Below are 16068 nucleotides of genomic sequence, written 5' to 3'. Positions count from 1 at the left end.
TTGAAAGGGAAAAAGTCCTAAAAATTCTGCATATAGCAAGAAGCTGCAGCCCATGAATGGACCAGAAATGTTTAAGACCTTGCTATATCTTAAAGTTTTAATACAGTTAAGAGTTAAGATTATAAAGAACATGTTTTCATTTAATTAAATATAAATAGTGCATTATATCAATAGTACATTATATTCATTTTCCATTCCCCATTCAGTGAATGTTTGCTTGGACATACCTGTGCTGAAGGGGATGGAGTAGACAAACGTTCCCGGGACCTGCTCCGCAGCTCTCTTATACCACAAGGGGAAGTGGTCGGCGTTGAACACTCCCTCTTTGTCCTCGTGTGTCAGGAAGTCTCTGCAGACACAGAACAGAGTTAGGCCCAGCACAAAATCTCATGTAAGTTACAATTAGAAACACTCACTGATTGGACAGCTGATCTGCAGGCACAAACAGGTTGGTGCGGGACAGTCCTGTACGGGTACCAAGAAACGCAATCTCCACCCCTTTATCAGAGTTTCTGTTTAAAAATAAGTTAATGTGTTGTTATATTTGTCATAAAAAACATACAGTTTGAATATCATTCATTGTCAGCATGTACCATGTTATGATGTAAACCTAGGAAGTTGGGATCACTATGCCTGTATTGATGAGAGTCTTTAAAGCCATTTAATTTACATTTACATTTTTAAGGACAAAAACAAATCTTGAATGTGATCCTTTATACTATATCAGTCAGTCAGTTTCATTTATGCTATACGTATCCAATCACACCATAAAAATGCCATATAATTTTAGTTTACTAATTCTTTATGTTTACAGTGATCTGAGTTACTCTAAAATATTAGTATATAACAATTACACGTTTATCTTATTTAACATTTGATAGCTTATGCTAGCTGTTGAGCAGTATACAATATTTCTTACTCTGACTTATTGAGAGCAAGCCCAGTCCAATACGAGCGCAGGGGAGCAGTGACCACAGCATCAAATAAAACCTCCTGAATGAGTTCTCTGTCACCTGAACAGAGCAACCAAAACAGTGAAACTGTGATATGATGTGTCATTTTAACTCAAAAGTGTTCAAGAAAAAATATATAAAATTATATCCCATGTATATGTTGTTTTTTTTGCCTAAAATGTTCCACTATGTGGCATTAAACATATCTTGCATATACAGAGCAGGCTCACAGATTTGAGCAATAACTTGGTCTGCTGTCGTTATGAGCTTGTCTCCATGGAGATGGATAGGTTTAATGCCATACTGTGGAACATTCAAGAATTCCACAACATATCACCACACAATAACAGGTAGGAGACAAGCAAGTAGTGGGCCCTTCTCCAGAAAGTATAAGCACTGAAAAGCACTCAGAGCTTTTCAGATCAAGGAACCATTCACACACATACACCACTGTACAAGTCACTGGATGGCTGGGTCATGAGACACATCTCACCACCAACCTTTACAGTGAGTGGATGAGCATCTCAACTGTCATGCCGTCCCTATAATCCCAATGAATCTCCAAATTGAATTGTTAAGGTAATAATTATATATGGGTCCGGTCAAGCAGTAACAGAGGGAAACAGGGGCAGATTTTTTTCATTCATATAGCTCTTATTCAGAAATTAGAGGGACTATTGAAATAAGTAAGGTATTAGAATGTAGGAAAGAGTTAGCACTCCAGTCGGGTAAAGTTAATCCTGCGATATTCTTTCAAGTTGTTGACAAAAAAATTTAAAAACTCATGTCAGTAACGGAGGGAATGAAATATGCAGCACTTTTTGGGTAATAAATACAAACAGTGATAACTAGCGGTTCTCACTTACATATCCTTAACAAACTGGTTTGAATATTTGCTTCATATAGTTTTCTACCATATGGTACAAGATTAGGTTGAAAAACCTCTTACTTTTTGAGTAATGAGATTTTTATTAAGATTTTTTTATTAAGAAAGGTCATGGTAAAGGGAAAAGTAAGGAAAATTGTGCAAGCAAGTAGAAGGTGCATGATTTTGCATAATTTGTCAGCTTTTTTCTTCTGAATACTTTAATATTACTTCAAAATGAAAGGTAACTTTTTCTATAAAATATGTCAGTCCTTCCAAGCAAATTTTTATCATTTTGAATATATTTTAAAAAAAAAATCATGCACCATCATCAACAGTTCAAAGATCGAATAACACAAGATATGATGAAATACATCAATTTATTTACATGATTTGCAGGTCTTTGAAATTTCAGAAATAATTTTTGTTCCATGTTGCATACATGGTATGTTTAAAACTTATGTAGTATACTGCTGTATACTTCTACTTGACCGGGCCCATATGTATATGTATATATATGTATGTGTGTATGTATGTATATATATATATATATATATATATATATATATATGTGTGTGTGTATATATATATATATATATATATATATATATATATATATATATATATATATACACACACACACACGCACGCAGGCACACACACACACACACACACACACATATATATATATATATATAAAACAGTGTCATCAACAGTTTCATCAAATGAAAATTCTACAGTGTTGTTTACATTTGAGGTGCGGTCTCTTCCCCGTCATGAACAGCTTGATGGCCTGGATCTGTGTGAGGTGACGATGCTCATGTTCCTCCTCCGTGTTGCAGTATGTCCTGAGAGAGACCCAAACAAAACAAACAAAAACAAAACAGAGTTTAGTCTATTACAACATGACATCCCCTAGCTCCTGAACACACTCAAGGCTAACCTACATAACGCTCCAATGCCCTCTCCCACAACCCGACCTCACCATTCGTCTGCCAGGGCGACATCTGGCTGTTCCAGATCACGGAGTCCTGAAAAAAATCAGCCAGTCAGTAACGCTTCAGCTGTGCCAGGCTTGGGTCAGCTCAAGCAATAAGCACTGTCATATTACAACCGGTCCCAAGTGTTAAAGATGGAGGGAGAGGGGGAGGAGGGGGTTGAAAGAAATGAAAGAGATACCTGCATCCACTGACACATTTCCTCTGAAGAAGTATTTGCCATGACCTCTGGATAGTGCCACTCCGAGACTAAACACGTGAAGATCAAAATGTCGATCACAATATTGATACAGCATCTCAACACTGATACTGATTAGACTAGACTCTACATTTTTAAGAAAAAACTGTATTTTATTGACAACAAAATATAGGAATGAGGTGTTAATGTACCGGTATGTATATATGTGTAATATATGCGGTGTTTAAGATAATTCCATATTTGAACAAAGTTTAAATTAACCTAAAACTTGTTGTGCCTCTTTTTAAAATACAGATAACAGGCTCTCATCATGATATATCAAAACCATTAGTACATGCTGTACTGTTGTTATTAAAATGTGTGTTTTAAATATTTGCAAACCAGAATATGATTTGTTATTTCTGGATTGTGTTTGTAGATTAAAGTTGTGTAAAATTGTTTAAGGTCACCTGAATGGAGTGCCTTTTATGTCTGTGTAGAAATAGTCATTGTGCATCCTCAACAGACGCCTCTAGATGAACATAAATACAAAACAAGTTAATGTCTTTTCACTGAGGTTAAATGTACACTATGTAACATTTTTGGTGAAGGGTTGCCACCTGTTTTTCCTATGGAGATGTTATTGCTTTGCCTTTAACGTTCCCATAGAATGGAATTACATTTATCCATGGAGACAGGCAGAAAACCAGGCCAGGTTACAGTTCATATTCATGAAAATGCAATCTTGCTCACCATAAAAATAGATATTTTTGAACAATAAAACACCTCAAATTTAATAAATCCAAAATAAGCTTGTTGCAATATTGTGGACTTTTAGAGGCAAAAGCAAAGTAATAACATCTCCACAGACTCCCATCAGAAAGGTGACATAGTGCACCTTTAAACAAAATGCATTATTGTATGCTCACCCCTTTGTCCACTGTCTTCATTACATCCATAGAGAAAGTGCCTGTTCTCCTGTTCACCATGGCATTACGCAGCTGACAAACAAAACAAATGCAGAAACAACACAAAGAAATGTCATGTGAGTCATTAAGTCTTGACTGAGCAAATATTAAAGTACGTTGACTAAAAACTTCCAAATTTCTTTTTAATGAGAAAGTTAAACTACATAAATGTTCAGATGCATCACAAAGCATTGGTGCAAAACTGATTATTACGGCAACATCTTTCTTGTTAAGACTTTGAGAAATTGGTGTTGTTGCTTGTTTTGCTACACCAGTGACCTTCTAACATTTTTCACAACACCTTTTTCACTTTAAATATATATAATTTTAAGGAATACTGTCCCATTTGAAATCAGATGCTCTCTTTTGGATTTTTCTGTTTGGGGACCTCTTTTCAGAACTATTATTTCCTTATTACTGTTACAGCAAACACATACTATATCATCTTTGTCCTCCCACTCCACTTCGGACAGATCCACGCTGCTGTAGTTGGGTTTCCTCCTCTTCTGACCTTCCTGATACTGCACATAACAAAAACACAGACTTAATTTAACAAAGTCACCCTAACATCTCAAAGTGTGCTAATCTAGTTTGACCCAGAAGGCCACTCATCTCCTGAGTCTTTCTCACTGTAGGCTATTATTTACAAAGCTCTGGTGTAAGTTTTTGCTGAGTAATTACTTAACAAATCAGCTGTGAAATTAACACTGTCAGGTAAATTAAAAATACTTAATATGATTGATAGGAAATTCACGCATAGGCAAGTCTACATTGGCGCGTTAGCTGTACATGTCAGACTATAGTGTACAGTGTGTGGTCCAGCCGACAAAAATGACACGTCAAAGACTACAGGCACATCACAAAGAGACGCACGCATACTGCAGAAAAAGGATATCCACATTAATTCAAATAAATTCAATTAAAATTGTTTTCTTGATTTGAGTCTTTTTTACTTGTTTAGATTTATTTTCACATTCATTAAGTCTGTTCAATTATCTGCAATGAAATCTGGATGAAAGAAAATTTTATAAATAATAATAATGTGTTGGATTTGTGTAATGGCTTTCTAAATACTCAAATCACTTAGCAATGCAGTTTTCACTGTCTCGACACTTAGCAATGGCTACCCTGGGATAGACTGATGCAACTGATGCAGCCAAACTGCACCATCTATTTCTCAGATGACCACTAATCACTCACCACATTCACACATAGGAAAGATGGCTAAAGCGTCTTGCCTAAGGACACAACTACAGTATGCTGTGTTTGAAGTGTGAGCCTTTGAAGGGCTCTAACCATATTAAAATTGACCTTATCAGTCCTGCACTATGGCAAAGGGCATTGGTTACAGTTCATTGACTAGGCTCTGTCCCTGCTAAAAAGTTGCTCACTATCTCTCTTCACTCTTCACCCCAAACTTCGTGAAATCTAACATAATTTCTAATAGAAAATTTTTTAAGTGATATGAGCTTATGTCTAATGAACAGATAAATCTAAACTTGTCAAACCACTGAAATCAGGATCAACATTTTGAAATGAAGTCATTTAAACTGTTATGGTGACACCCCTTTACTGCAGAGTACAGAGGGACACAGACCAGCACAGACAGATACCAGCACATAGAGGAGTAGCACTAACACTGGCACACACACAACGGCTCAGTCTCCGCCCCTAGGAACTAGGCGTCCTGGGGCGAGAGGCTGCGCTCCAGGCCAGCGAGTGTTAAGTTACCTCTGGGAAATTTCAGGCCAGCCAGCCCTATGAATGGCCTTTATCCCTGCATGCATACATCAAAGGAAAAGGTAGGGATTACAGACTATACGAGCCCATTCAGCCTGCTAACCACAAAACACATTCTCTGAGATCAAAAAAGGAAGCTTTCAGTTCATATTGTGGTTATGCAAAACAAAAAGAAAGTCAGGGTTAAAACTGGGAGTGATTTGTTCAATAGCAAATATGTAAAGGGTTATTTACCAGAGGTCTGAGGTCTGGGTGCATGAGGATATAGCCATTGTTTGTAATGGCAAATGCATATCCATGGATCCCCAGCTAAAGAGAATAAAACAGAGACTGGAGTTATTTAAAATATGCGTATGACTAGTGTGACTATGTTTATTTGGACTAAAGTAGAAAACAGATGAGAGTACCATATGCTTTGGGATGAGCTTCATCAGCTCCTGCAGAGGGATGTCTGTTCCGACGACCCCCAACAGAATTCCCTGATTCTTCTGCATCAACACACACACAATACACACCATACACAAACCACAAACACAACACAAACTTTTAAAAGAGCTCAGAAATAACTTTGACACTGTTTCCTTTACAGCCACTCACGGTCTCATTCTTGGTGCTAAAGACTGGCATGGCAACTGTGGTCATCAGACTGGGACCCGACTTGTCTCTCATCTGAAAAAACAAACATACAAATAAACAAACAAAATATATATATATATAAAAAGCTAAGATACAATAAGAAGGTAATCTATATTTGTCCCACAATGGGAAAGTTCAATGTTGCAACAGAAAAGTACAATAACAGCAGCTTTTGAACAAGAAAACAAGAGATTATTGTTGCAACATATAGTGTATAACATGACAATGTCTTTTGAATTGATCAGGTTTACTTTTATTTATCCTCAAGTGCAGATACCAGATAATAACATAATCGTAAGAAGAAAACGTCCTGACCACTGACCAACAAGAACTTGTGCAGCGTCCCCACTAAATATATATAAATATTTGTTTTTTTTTCTGTAAACATAATTTCCTTGGCCAAGTAAGTGACTGTCTTAATTTTCATAAAATGTCCTGTCACTGCCAATACCAACACAAAAACTACTTCTGATCTGTATTCTTACAGTGAGGCATGAACGCTGCACCTTTCTGTTTGGATCCTGAATTCATTAAAATCTCATTGAAAATCAGAAAAACATAATTTGTTATATTTAATCTAAGATTGAAACTAACTTAACTAATCAAACAACTTTTTGTTGTTTAATCATGCAAATCTCAGACTGAAAGGGCTGGCATACAGTACTTAGGTAGTCTTTAGTTACTGTCATTCTGTCCTATTACATGTTTGCTATTGTATACATGCATACATATGAAGTCAATGAGGCGTGAACTCCAACTCCAGCTTGACAAAATGAAGAATGGTAGCTCCTAAAATGCATCCAAACACAATGGATCCAGTCTGGAGTCTACACACAGGTAGAGCTGGTTTTCGGACACACGCGTTCACCGTTATCCCCCTCCTCCTCCCCATCCCCTCCTTCACTCCCATGGTCTCTCCTCCAATGTCAGTTTTATTATGGGCTTTAGGAGATAAAATGCAATGATCCACAGAATGATGAATGGTGTGTCTGAGGCCGAGATACAGAGCGCATATACACTCTAGAGGACAATCTCCCAGCCCCTCTGTGCGCACACTCCTTGGTACCACGCTAAGTTGTACAATAAAAACCCATACATCGTTTTGGCCAAGGGAGAATACAGCTTCCTGAAACTTTTTAGGAAGCTAAAACTGTTGTGATGATGGGAGAGCAGTGACATCAGATAAACTTGCAGTACTTCCAAGGGACCAAGAAAGGATCTCTCATTCAGTTTAAACTGTAAAAGGCTTAAGATTGACTGCTAAGGGAGACGATAGAAGATTTTCACAAATTCCAATAGCATAGCAGTAGATGGTTATGCAATAGGTCGGACACGGAAAATATATTTATAAAGTGTGAAATATTTTATAAGAAATATTTAATTAATTGATAATTGAAGTCCAATCATATAACAATGTAGCCAATAAATAAATAAATAAATAAAATAAAATAAAAACAAATAGAAAAATACAAATAAAAGCATTTTTTTTATTTTGATGTGTTTGTACAGTTTTACAGTTTTCATATCCATGGAATCTTGCAGGTGAAAGTTACATGGTGTTCCTTTAAAATACGTATACAATATATGTTATCCAGGCCAGTCAGAAGTCACAGACCAGTCAAATCCAAAAGACAGCGCTTCATTAACTCATTTTACCTACAGTGTAGACTCTTTCCTTTCTTGTGGACAAGAATACACAAGATACATAATTTCCCATCACTAAGCACTCAGTTTTAAATAAGTCTAAATCAGTAAACCAGTAAACCAGTTCAACAATGAAAAAACCTCCTTGTCTTTATGCATATTTGCACTTCTGTTGAAGCAAATAGTACTTCAGTGCCCCCAAATCTCTATGTTCGACTGTTACAGTTAATGCTATGTAACAGATAGTTTAATGTACCATCTGTATAACTTGTATGCACAGTGTATGCATCACACTTTGATAAAGTACTGACACACTGAGAGCTTTACCTTATAGGCCTGTGTGAGCTGATGGAGAAGAGCAGATAAATAAGAGAAAGAGTTTAAGATTGCAGCTCTGTGAATGAAGGCACTGGAGCAGGCTCTGTGGACACAGATGTACACTGAGGGGAAATCCATGCAGATTAATGATGCTCATAATGAGGAGTCATTTCCACGGCATGAAGAGTAATGACGAGGAAGCGCACGCACACACACACACATCCACACACACTACTGTACAAGACACACACAAGAGCACCACATCCTCACTGCAGCCAAGCAACAGTGAAGGCACAAGTTCTGAAATAGAATGAAGTGCCACCAGGTTATTAGAGCATTATGCAAAGGTTTCAGACAAGGTTCAAAGAAAAAGGTATAGAAGTAGAAAGTCATATCACTTTAGCTACTTTGCTATTTATTTAGAATTTATTATTACCATTTATATTTTTCCATTTATTTATTTTTCTCTTTGTTATTACATTATATTGTGACGTGTGAGCTACCGTGACCAAATAATTTTCCTTGTGGATCGATAAAGTTTGTCTTAGTCTAAGTGTAAGTAGGAGCAAGCAATATGCAAAAAAATTATAACATGATTTTCTTAGAGCCTTGATCACAGTTTAGATTTGATCACAATTCATATTTTGTATCTTTTGCCTTACCTCAAGCTAACTTACTCACACTTCATATTATGATTGGTTAAATTGGTTAAAGACATATAAAACTTGGGGCATTTAGGTATCATATTATAATTTTACATTTTGTTGATTGTAAACTGCAATAATAATCTAATATGGCTTTATAACTAGAAACATGTCCACTGACTTCCTGTCAAACAGCCGAACTGATATGCCCCATCTTCTCATAGTGTGTTTTTATTGCTGGAAAAAGGTTTTGTGACATTTTTGAACTATGAATTTATGACTGGAATGCTAAATTTTTGCTGAAGTACAAAGAAGAGGGTGGAGATGGGTGGAAGGTGAAATCACACATTTTCTAAGCTCTCAAGCTTCAAGTGCAGGACAATGCAGAATTATTGCGACATGCAGAAATTAATCAAAATAGAACTCTGAATAAGATAATAATGGATTGTATCATGGTTAAAAGCCCATAAAAGTACATATGCCCGCTTTAATGACATTAAATAAAATACAAAATACAATGAGGACATGAAATCAGTCAAAAACAGCAGATGATCACTTACAGCACTGTCCACATAGGCCTCGGTCCACACTGTGTCGTGCTCATGGTCGATCACCTTTGGACGACTCATCACATGGAGATACCGCATCACATTCTCCTGAACATCAGCTAAAGTGGAGATCTGACTGAAGTATCCTGCAACACAAAATACAAAATGCTGGGTCATATTTAGCACTTTCCTTGTCCTACTGGTTGATAGTTCATCTAAGGTCTACTACAGAAAGCATGTCTAGTCTAATATAGTTTTATCATCTCATTTTTGCATGTAAAGCAAAACATAACCATATTTTTCCTTGGTCATTTCATCAATTCCCTCCACTGCTGCAGTAGTAAATAGTGGTGCATTGTAGTGACACAGAGGGCATTTGACTGGCTGTCAGGGGGCTGCTGTTACTACCATGTTTCATACAGGACATGTGAGGTTATTCCACGATGGGGCATGTGTCAGGGAGCGGGAGGGAGTGGTGGAGGGGTGAAGGGGTGGAGGTGGAGAGGGGGGGGGGCTGGGTACTCCCCACTACCCCCGACTGTGATGTGTTTTCCTAGCTGTGACTTTGGCTTCGAGGGGCACTCATCCGGAGCGCTGACACGTAGGAGCCATCAGCGCACACAGCTGAGGGGACAGTCTCTGACAGGAAGAGGGATTAGAGCAGATTGACCTATGACCCATCAAAGTGCCACTTCATTGCCTTTTGGGGAAGACAGAGGGGGAGCCTGCACATTCACATGCACAGAAAAAATATACAACACAAAATACTCCATATACACTATATTCCCTACCTAAGATACTGGACAATTTACAGCATAATCCAATTTTCAATAACCATTTCAGTGTAAACAATATAGCCAATGCAATTTTACCCCAAAACAGACTTCACAATCATTTTATTTCAAATGATTAATATTAAAATATGTTTATTATCTTACAATGATAAAGAAGTGCTGTCAAACAGGTAAATGTTGTTTTCACAAATCCTTTGTATTAGGGTTTTTCAAACCTTGGTATATGTGCCACCGGCGGTACACAGGCCTCTGTTTTATTAGAAACAAATATACAGATGTTTTCTCCTTTGGGTTAATCATTAGAACTGCCTTATCAGTAGTTTAGTCTCACTTTAGACCTGCTTTAATCTAATTTTAGACAATAGTTAGCCATATGCCTGGTGTATATCTGGTGGTACTCAGAAAGCCAAATATTTCACAGTGAAAAATACTTTGGTGAGGCTACTTCTTTTCCTTTTTTCTCTTTTTTTTAAGCTTGTTTGTGGCCCCTGTTTAAAAATAGTATAGCCTGGAAAACACAATTAGTTGATAACAGTGATCTGGTTCCAAATTAATAATTCATATATACAGAAAGTTAATAAAACACATGAGCCGCTTGCACTAAGCCTTCACTTTGCTGCTGATACTGGGTTGTCTGAGGCCTATCTCCACAGTGTCACTAACCTTTGTTGGCACAGGCCATCCATTTGAGGTTATCAGCAAAAGCAGACTCTCGTCCAATCAGGTAAGGGAATATCCGCACCTGCACAGAGACAGTTTCAAGATAAAGGACACAAACAAATGCTCCCTAAATAAGATGTACAGCAGTGCAGAGGTGAAAGCAATATTTTTTTTAACGCATAATACAATGTAATTTACTTACTTAATTTTAAGCTTTTTTTTTTTTTTTTTTAAGAAACTTTAATGTAATTTGTAGTCATTAGGTGGGTACTTGGTATAATAATAATGTCATTTGTAAGTTAATGCAGTTTCTATCCAATTTTCTAAAATAAAAAATATATTTTGACAGTTTTTCTTCTTCTTTGATCTTTGCCGTAGAATTTAACAGCCATCTCTTTGTATTTTCACTCAATGATTTCAAAGGACGCATGCAGTTAAATGCTATTAATTTAGTTTCCTTGGGGGCATGGCACAAGGGCATGTTCCACTGTCCTTTCAAAGAGCACTGTGACACTGTGCCAGACCTGAATGCCTCATTGGCTCCAGATGCTTTGCTAAGCATAAAACACATAGAAAAAACACTGACTTCTGCCACAAAGGGGAGCCTGAGGGCGTATGGGGGAGGGGGGACCCACTGCCAAATAGTGCCCTGTATCCCGCCACACGGTGCCAGCGCACATATGCTAACATCAGTCCCCGAGCTGTTGTTTCGCTGCTCTGCAAATGGCTCAGCAGTCTTTTTCATTGTAATGGAGTTTACCTCTTACAAAGGGACTGCTATGGTGGTTGTATCATGTGTTGAGAGAGCAGCAGTGGGACTGAGTGGTTTGTGAATGCTCTGCCCTTGAACAAGGTAATTTTCCCGCTTAAGCCTCATGGGATAAAATATTGCTCTGTAACATGTTAGCACAGAGAAAAACATCATATCACCAGGGCTTTACAAGCAAAAAATCCCCAAAATGTCAAGATGGCAGTTATAATCTACAACCACCAAAAACAACGGTCAACAGAAAATGTAAAGGAAAATAATTGTATATTAATAAACACATTTAGCAGATGAGATAAGCAGCCTCACCCTTCGCTCTGGCCAGTTATACTTCTCAAACACATCATCATACATTTCGGTTGCTCCATCCGTGACCAGCATTATGGCCTGACTACAGACGCTGCCTCGGCCAGTCGAATTAAACTGTTCAAGAAAAAAAACAACACAATATTAATATGTAAATCAATACAGATCGGACCGGGATATTGTCTCAAAAGAATGAACATGGGTTTTCTAAGTCAACTGCATGTGTAGTTGTTAGCTCTATAACGTTTGCCTCTAGAGCCAACCACAATCAAAAATGCTCACACCATATTACAGGTATATTACAGGTGAAAGGAAATATCTATGTCTGTCAGTCTGTCATTGGTTATCAGTCTTGCAATTGGCTATTGGCCAGAAGACACTCCATCTAAGGTGCTAGTTGCTATTATGAGTTTGTAGTCTGGCTTTTAGAGGTGAAAAACACAATTGTTCTATACTGCATCCTTTGTTTATGAAACATCAGTTTTACAGATTGCTGTATCTACATAAAAGAAGAAAATATTATTTTGGATTTTCCACACAACTACATTCTCACATGCCTTCCTGTTGCTCTTCTTGTCTTAGTTACAATAAAGTTCAACTATGAGCATCTTACTGGAATTACTGCAAGAGAATGAATAGATGTTTAATTATGACTATGTACAACTGGGTTAATAAGATGACACCTCTTCACATCTGAGTTGCCCAACACAGGAAAATAAACCGGGACTAATCCCTTGTAAATAAAGTGAAAATGTTGCCCACTGTTGCAAAGCCCGAAGATACATGGCGGTAATTAAGCTGCTTATTGACCTGTAACACAGAGCACACAGGACCGCGATCAAAGGAGCAGAGCTATGGGCAGAGCTGCTCTCCAAACACGCTAGAGCCTCTTTATCCTGTGAGCGTGTCACCTGAGGCCGCCAGCTCAAAATAAACTCTATTTTCTGTGAGGCAAGGTGGCTTTTCCATCTGACTCAGTGCTATTGTACAGTATGCTATATCAAGCAAAAGACAAATGATCATGAAAAAATTGTCTCGACTCAACTTGAAAAAATTACATGAATCTTGTTATCAATGCATGAAAATAACTTTTTACCAATAGTTACATATATTTCAAACTGTGATGTTATGATTTACAAATTATTAGTCCACCTATTGACAGTATTTTAGTTTAGTCTGTGACGCTCCCAAGCCCTTGTAAATAGAAAGAGAAATGCCAGTTGCATCCACATTCAAATCAGTTCCAAATGAATAACATGCAAATAAAGCCAGCTAGCAATTTGCATGTTTCAGTAATCACCTACTAGTTTGATTACCGAAAATTACTCACTTAAATTTGGCACAGTATCCAAGTGCATTTTAAACTTTGTCTAGCAGAAGTTAAATTACATGAATGAATTGTACTTGTAAAAGTTGAGATTAAAATGCCCCTGAGCAGACTGACACCAGTTCCATTGTCAGTGGACAACAGTGAGAATTAGTCTCTTCACGTGAATCCTCTGGTGTTTGCTTTTGATCAAGCCTGAGATAGTCCAAATTAATTCACTTGGCACTGCCGTACCAATGCATTTCAACAGTAGTGGAGCAGCTACAGCTGATTACCATATTCATTGGAAGACTTTAATTAGTCTGACAAATGCAGAGGTAGAGCCAGCAGCACTCTGGGCTCCGGCAATGCTGCCACGGCTCGCCTGAAAACCCAGAGATAAAAGGAATGTGGCATGGCTCCTAGCTCCTTATCTGCTTTGTGTCCCAATCAGCCACAATATTAATCATTGACAGTAATTAGAGCCATTAATCATGCTTCAAAGATGTGAGCGGTGGTAGCACTGCACACATTTGAGAGAGTGGGGTTGCTCATGATTACTTGTTGTGAACATGTGGAGGAAAAGCATCTAGGAAAATAAATGGCAATTGTAAACCAAAGTTGTTTTTTTTTCCCTTTTGTTCAGGTCAAGTGGAGCCAGTAAATTAAATGAAAACAAAAAAATGGATTTAGGCAGAGACCAATTCATTACAGCGTGTCAAATATAACCATATAAACAAAAGATTAATTTGTGGAAAGCTATAACAGCTCAACGGCATTGTCATCTGGTCATCCAAGCAGAGAAAAGGCATTAGGGCAATCTGCCTCATGATACAATATTTCTGTGAACTGTGATTTATAGTCACAGGTCATCAAACAGCAACAGGTTGATGGAAATACAGGACTGTGCAGCCAGAAACAATATAGTTACACTCAACATATTTGACACATCTGACACCATGTTCTTACAGCTCAGTGGTAAATACTTTTTCCATTATAAAACACATATATGCAAATCAAAGTCACTATTTCACAAATCACTATTGGCAAATTGCAAAAACAGAAAAAAATTAAGTACTATAATCATTTTTGTTTTAGCAATTTGCTAATTGTGATTAGTGAAATAATAATTATTTAAGTATTATAAATTCATGACCCCTCCTTGAACCGCCACCTTAACATGGTGGAGGAGTTTGAGTACATGAATGATCCCAGGAGCTATGTTGTCAGGGGCTTCATGCCCCTGTTAGGGTCACCCAAGGCAAACAGGTCCTGGGGGATGGATCAGACTAAGAGTGGTTCAGAGGCCCTTTATGAAAAGAAACATAGCAAGGCCATTTAGGTCACCTTGATTGGTGTTACCGGAGTCCCACCCTGGAGCCAGGCCTGAGTTGGGTACCAGACAGTGGGCGTCTGGTGGCTGGGCCATCCTCCTGTAGATCTACCACTCGCAGGAGGATTCATAAAAGGCCGGTGCTGGGAGTTCGGATCTCTGGACATGGAGACTAGCTCTGGGGACATGGAATGTAACCTCGCTGGCGGGAAGGAGCCCAAGCTTGTGCGGGAGGTTGAGCGTTACTGACTAGATATAGTCGGCCTCACCTCCACGCACTGCTTGGGCTCTGGAACCCAACCCCATCAAGGGGTTGGGCTGGATTCTCCATTTCTCTGGCGATGCCAGCAGCAGCAATGGGGAGCAGGGGCGAGCTGGTATGGGCCAGCTCATTGCAACTCAGCTCAGCCGCCATGTGTTGGAGTTCAACCTGGTGAACAAGAGGGTTGCGTCCCTGTGCCGAACAGCAATGCAGACTACCTGGCCCTCTTGGAGTCCCTGTGAGGGGTACTGGACAGTGCACCAACTGGGGGCTCCATTGTTCTACTGCGAGACTTCAAAACCTGGAGAGGGGTGAACAGGAGGAACAGCCTCGCTGACCTGAACCCAAGTGGTGTTCTATTATTGGACTTCTGTGCTAGTCACAGTTTGTCTATAACAAACACCATGTTCGAGCACAAGGAAGTCCATCAATGCACGTGGCACCAGGACACCCTAGGACTGGAGGTCGATGATCGACTTTGTTGTCGTGTCATCTGGCTTCTGACCATGTGTCTTGGACACTCGGGTGAAGAGAGGGACAGAGCTGTCATCCAATGACCACCTGGTTCAAAGTAGGGTTTGCTGGCGGAGGAGCCTGAAAGCCTGAAAGATCTGGCATACCCAAGTATATTGTGAGGGTCTGTGGGAACGTCTGGCAAAGCCCTCTGTCGGTGCAACCTTCAACTCTTGAGCTTCTCCCAAATCTTGAGGGAGGCTGGGGACATGTAGTCCGAGTGGGCTTTGTTCTTGGCCTCTATTGTCAGTGCAGCCGCTTGTAAGGTAACCAACCAGTCCACATGTGCTTTGTAGACCTGGAGAAGGCATTTGACCATGTTCCTCGTCGTGTCTTGTGGGGGGTGCTCCAGAAGAATGGGGTTCAGGGCCCTTTGCTAAGGACTGTCCAGTCCCTGTATGACCGGAGCAGGGGCTGTGTTCGCATTGCTGGCAGTAAGTCAGATCTGTTCCCGGTGCATGCTGGACTCTGCCAGGGCTGCCCTTTGTCACCAGTTCTGTTCATTGTATTTATGAACAGAATTTTTAGGCGCAGTCAAGGGCCGGAGGGAGTCTGGTTTGGGGAACACAGGTTCTCATCTCTGCTCTTTGCAGATGATGTTGTCCTAATGGCTCCATTGAGTCAGGACCTGCTGCG

General features: G+C 39.0%; 1 protein-coding gene across 1 annotated transcript in view; it reads right to left on the bottom strand.

Annotated features, from left to right (window-relative positions):
• Positions 1-16068, bottom strand: part of cacna2d3 (calcium channel, voltage dependent, alpha2/delta subunit 3) — a 34153-nt gene that overhangs the window by 5207 nt on the left and 12878 nt on the right. Inside the window, exons 12-27 of the mRNA XM_055160343.1 lie at positions 12022-12135; positions 10950-11028; positions 9505-9638; positions 8310-8327; positions 6300-6371; positions 6110-6190; positions 5937-6011; positions 4400-4483; positions 3924-3995; positions 3465-3526; positions 2998-3065; positions 2804-2849; positions 2569-2666; positions 920-1013; positions 417-512; positions 228-349 (exon numbers count right to left, since the gene is read on the bottom strand). Coding sequence (XP_055016318.1) covers positions 228-349; positions 417-512; positions 920-1013; positions 2569-2666; positions 2804-2849; positions 2998-3065; positions 3465-3526; positions 3924-3995; positions 4400-4483; positions 5937-6011; positions 6110-6190; positions 6300-6371; positions 8310-8327; positions 9505-9638; positions 10950-11028; positions 12022-12135 — 1315 coding nt within the window. The remainder of the gene's footprint in view (positions 1-227; positions 350-416; positions 513-919; positions 1014-2568; positions 2667-2803; positions 2850-2997; positions 3066-3464; positions 3527-3923; positions 3996-4399; positions 4484-5936; positions 6012-6109; positions 6191-6299; positions 6372-8309; positions 8328-9504; positions 9639-10949; positions 11029-12021; positions 12136-16068) is intronic.

This window comes from Boleophthalmus pectinirostris, unplaced genomic scaffold (genome assembly GCF_026225935.1).
Source record: "Boleophthalmus pectinirostris isolate CB_2022bp ecotype Guang Dong unplaced genomic scaffold, ASM2622593v1 HiC_scaffold_3, whole genome shotgun sequence".
NCBI classification, from domain to species: Eukaryota; Metazoa; Chordata; class Actinopteri; order Gobiiformes; family Gobiidae; genus Boleophthalmus; species Boleophthalmus pectinirostris.
The sequence above is the reverse complement of the archived record's forward strand: the minus strand, read 5'-3'. Positions and strand labels throughout refer to the sequence as shown.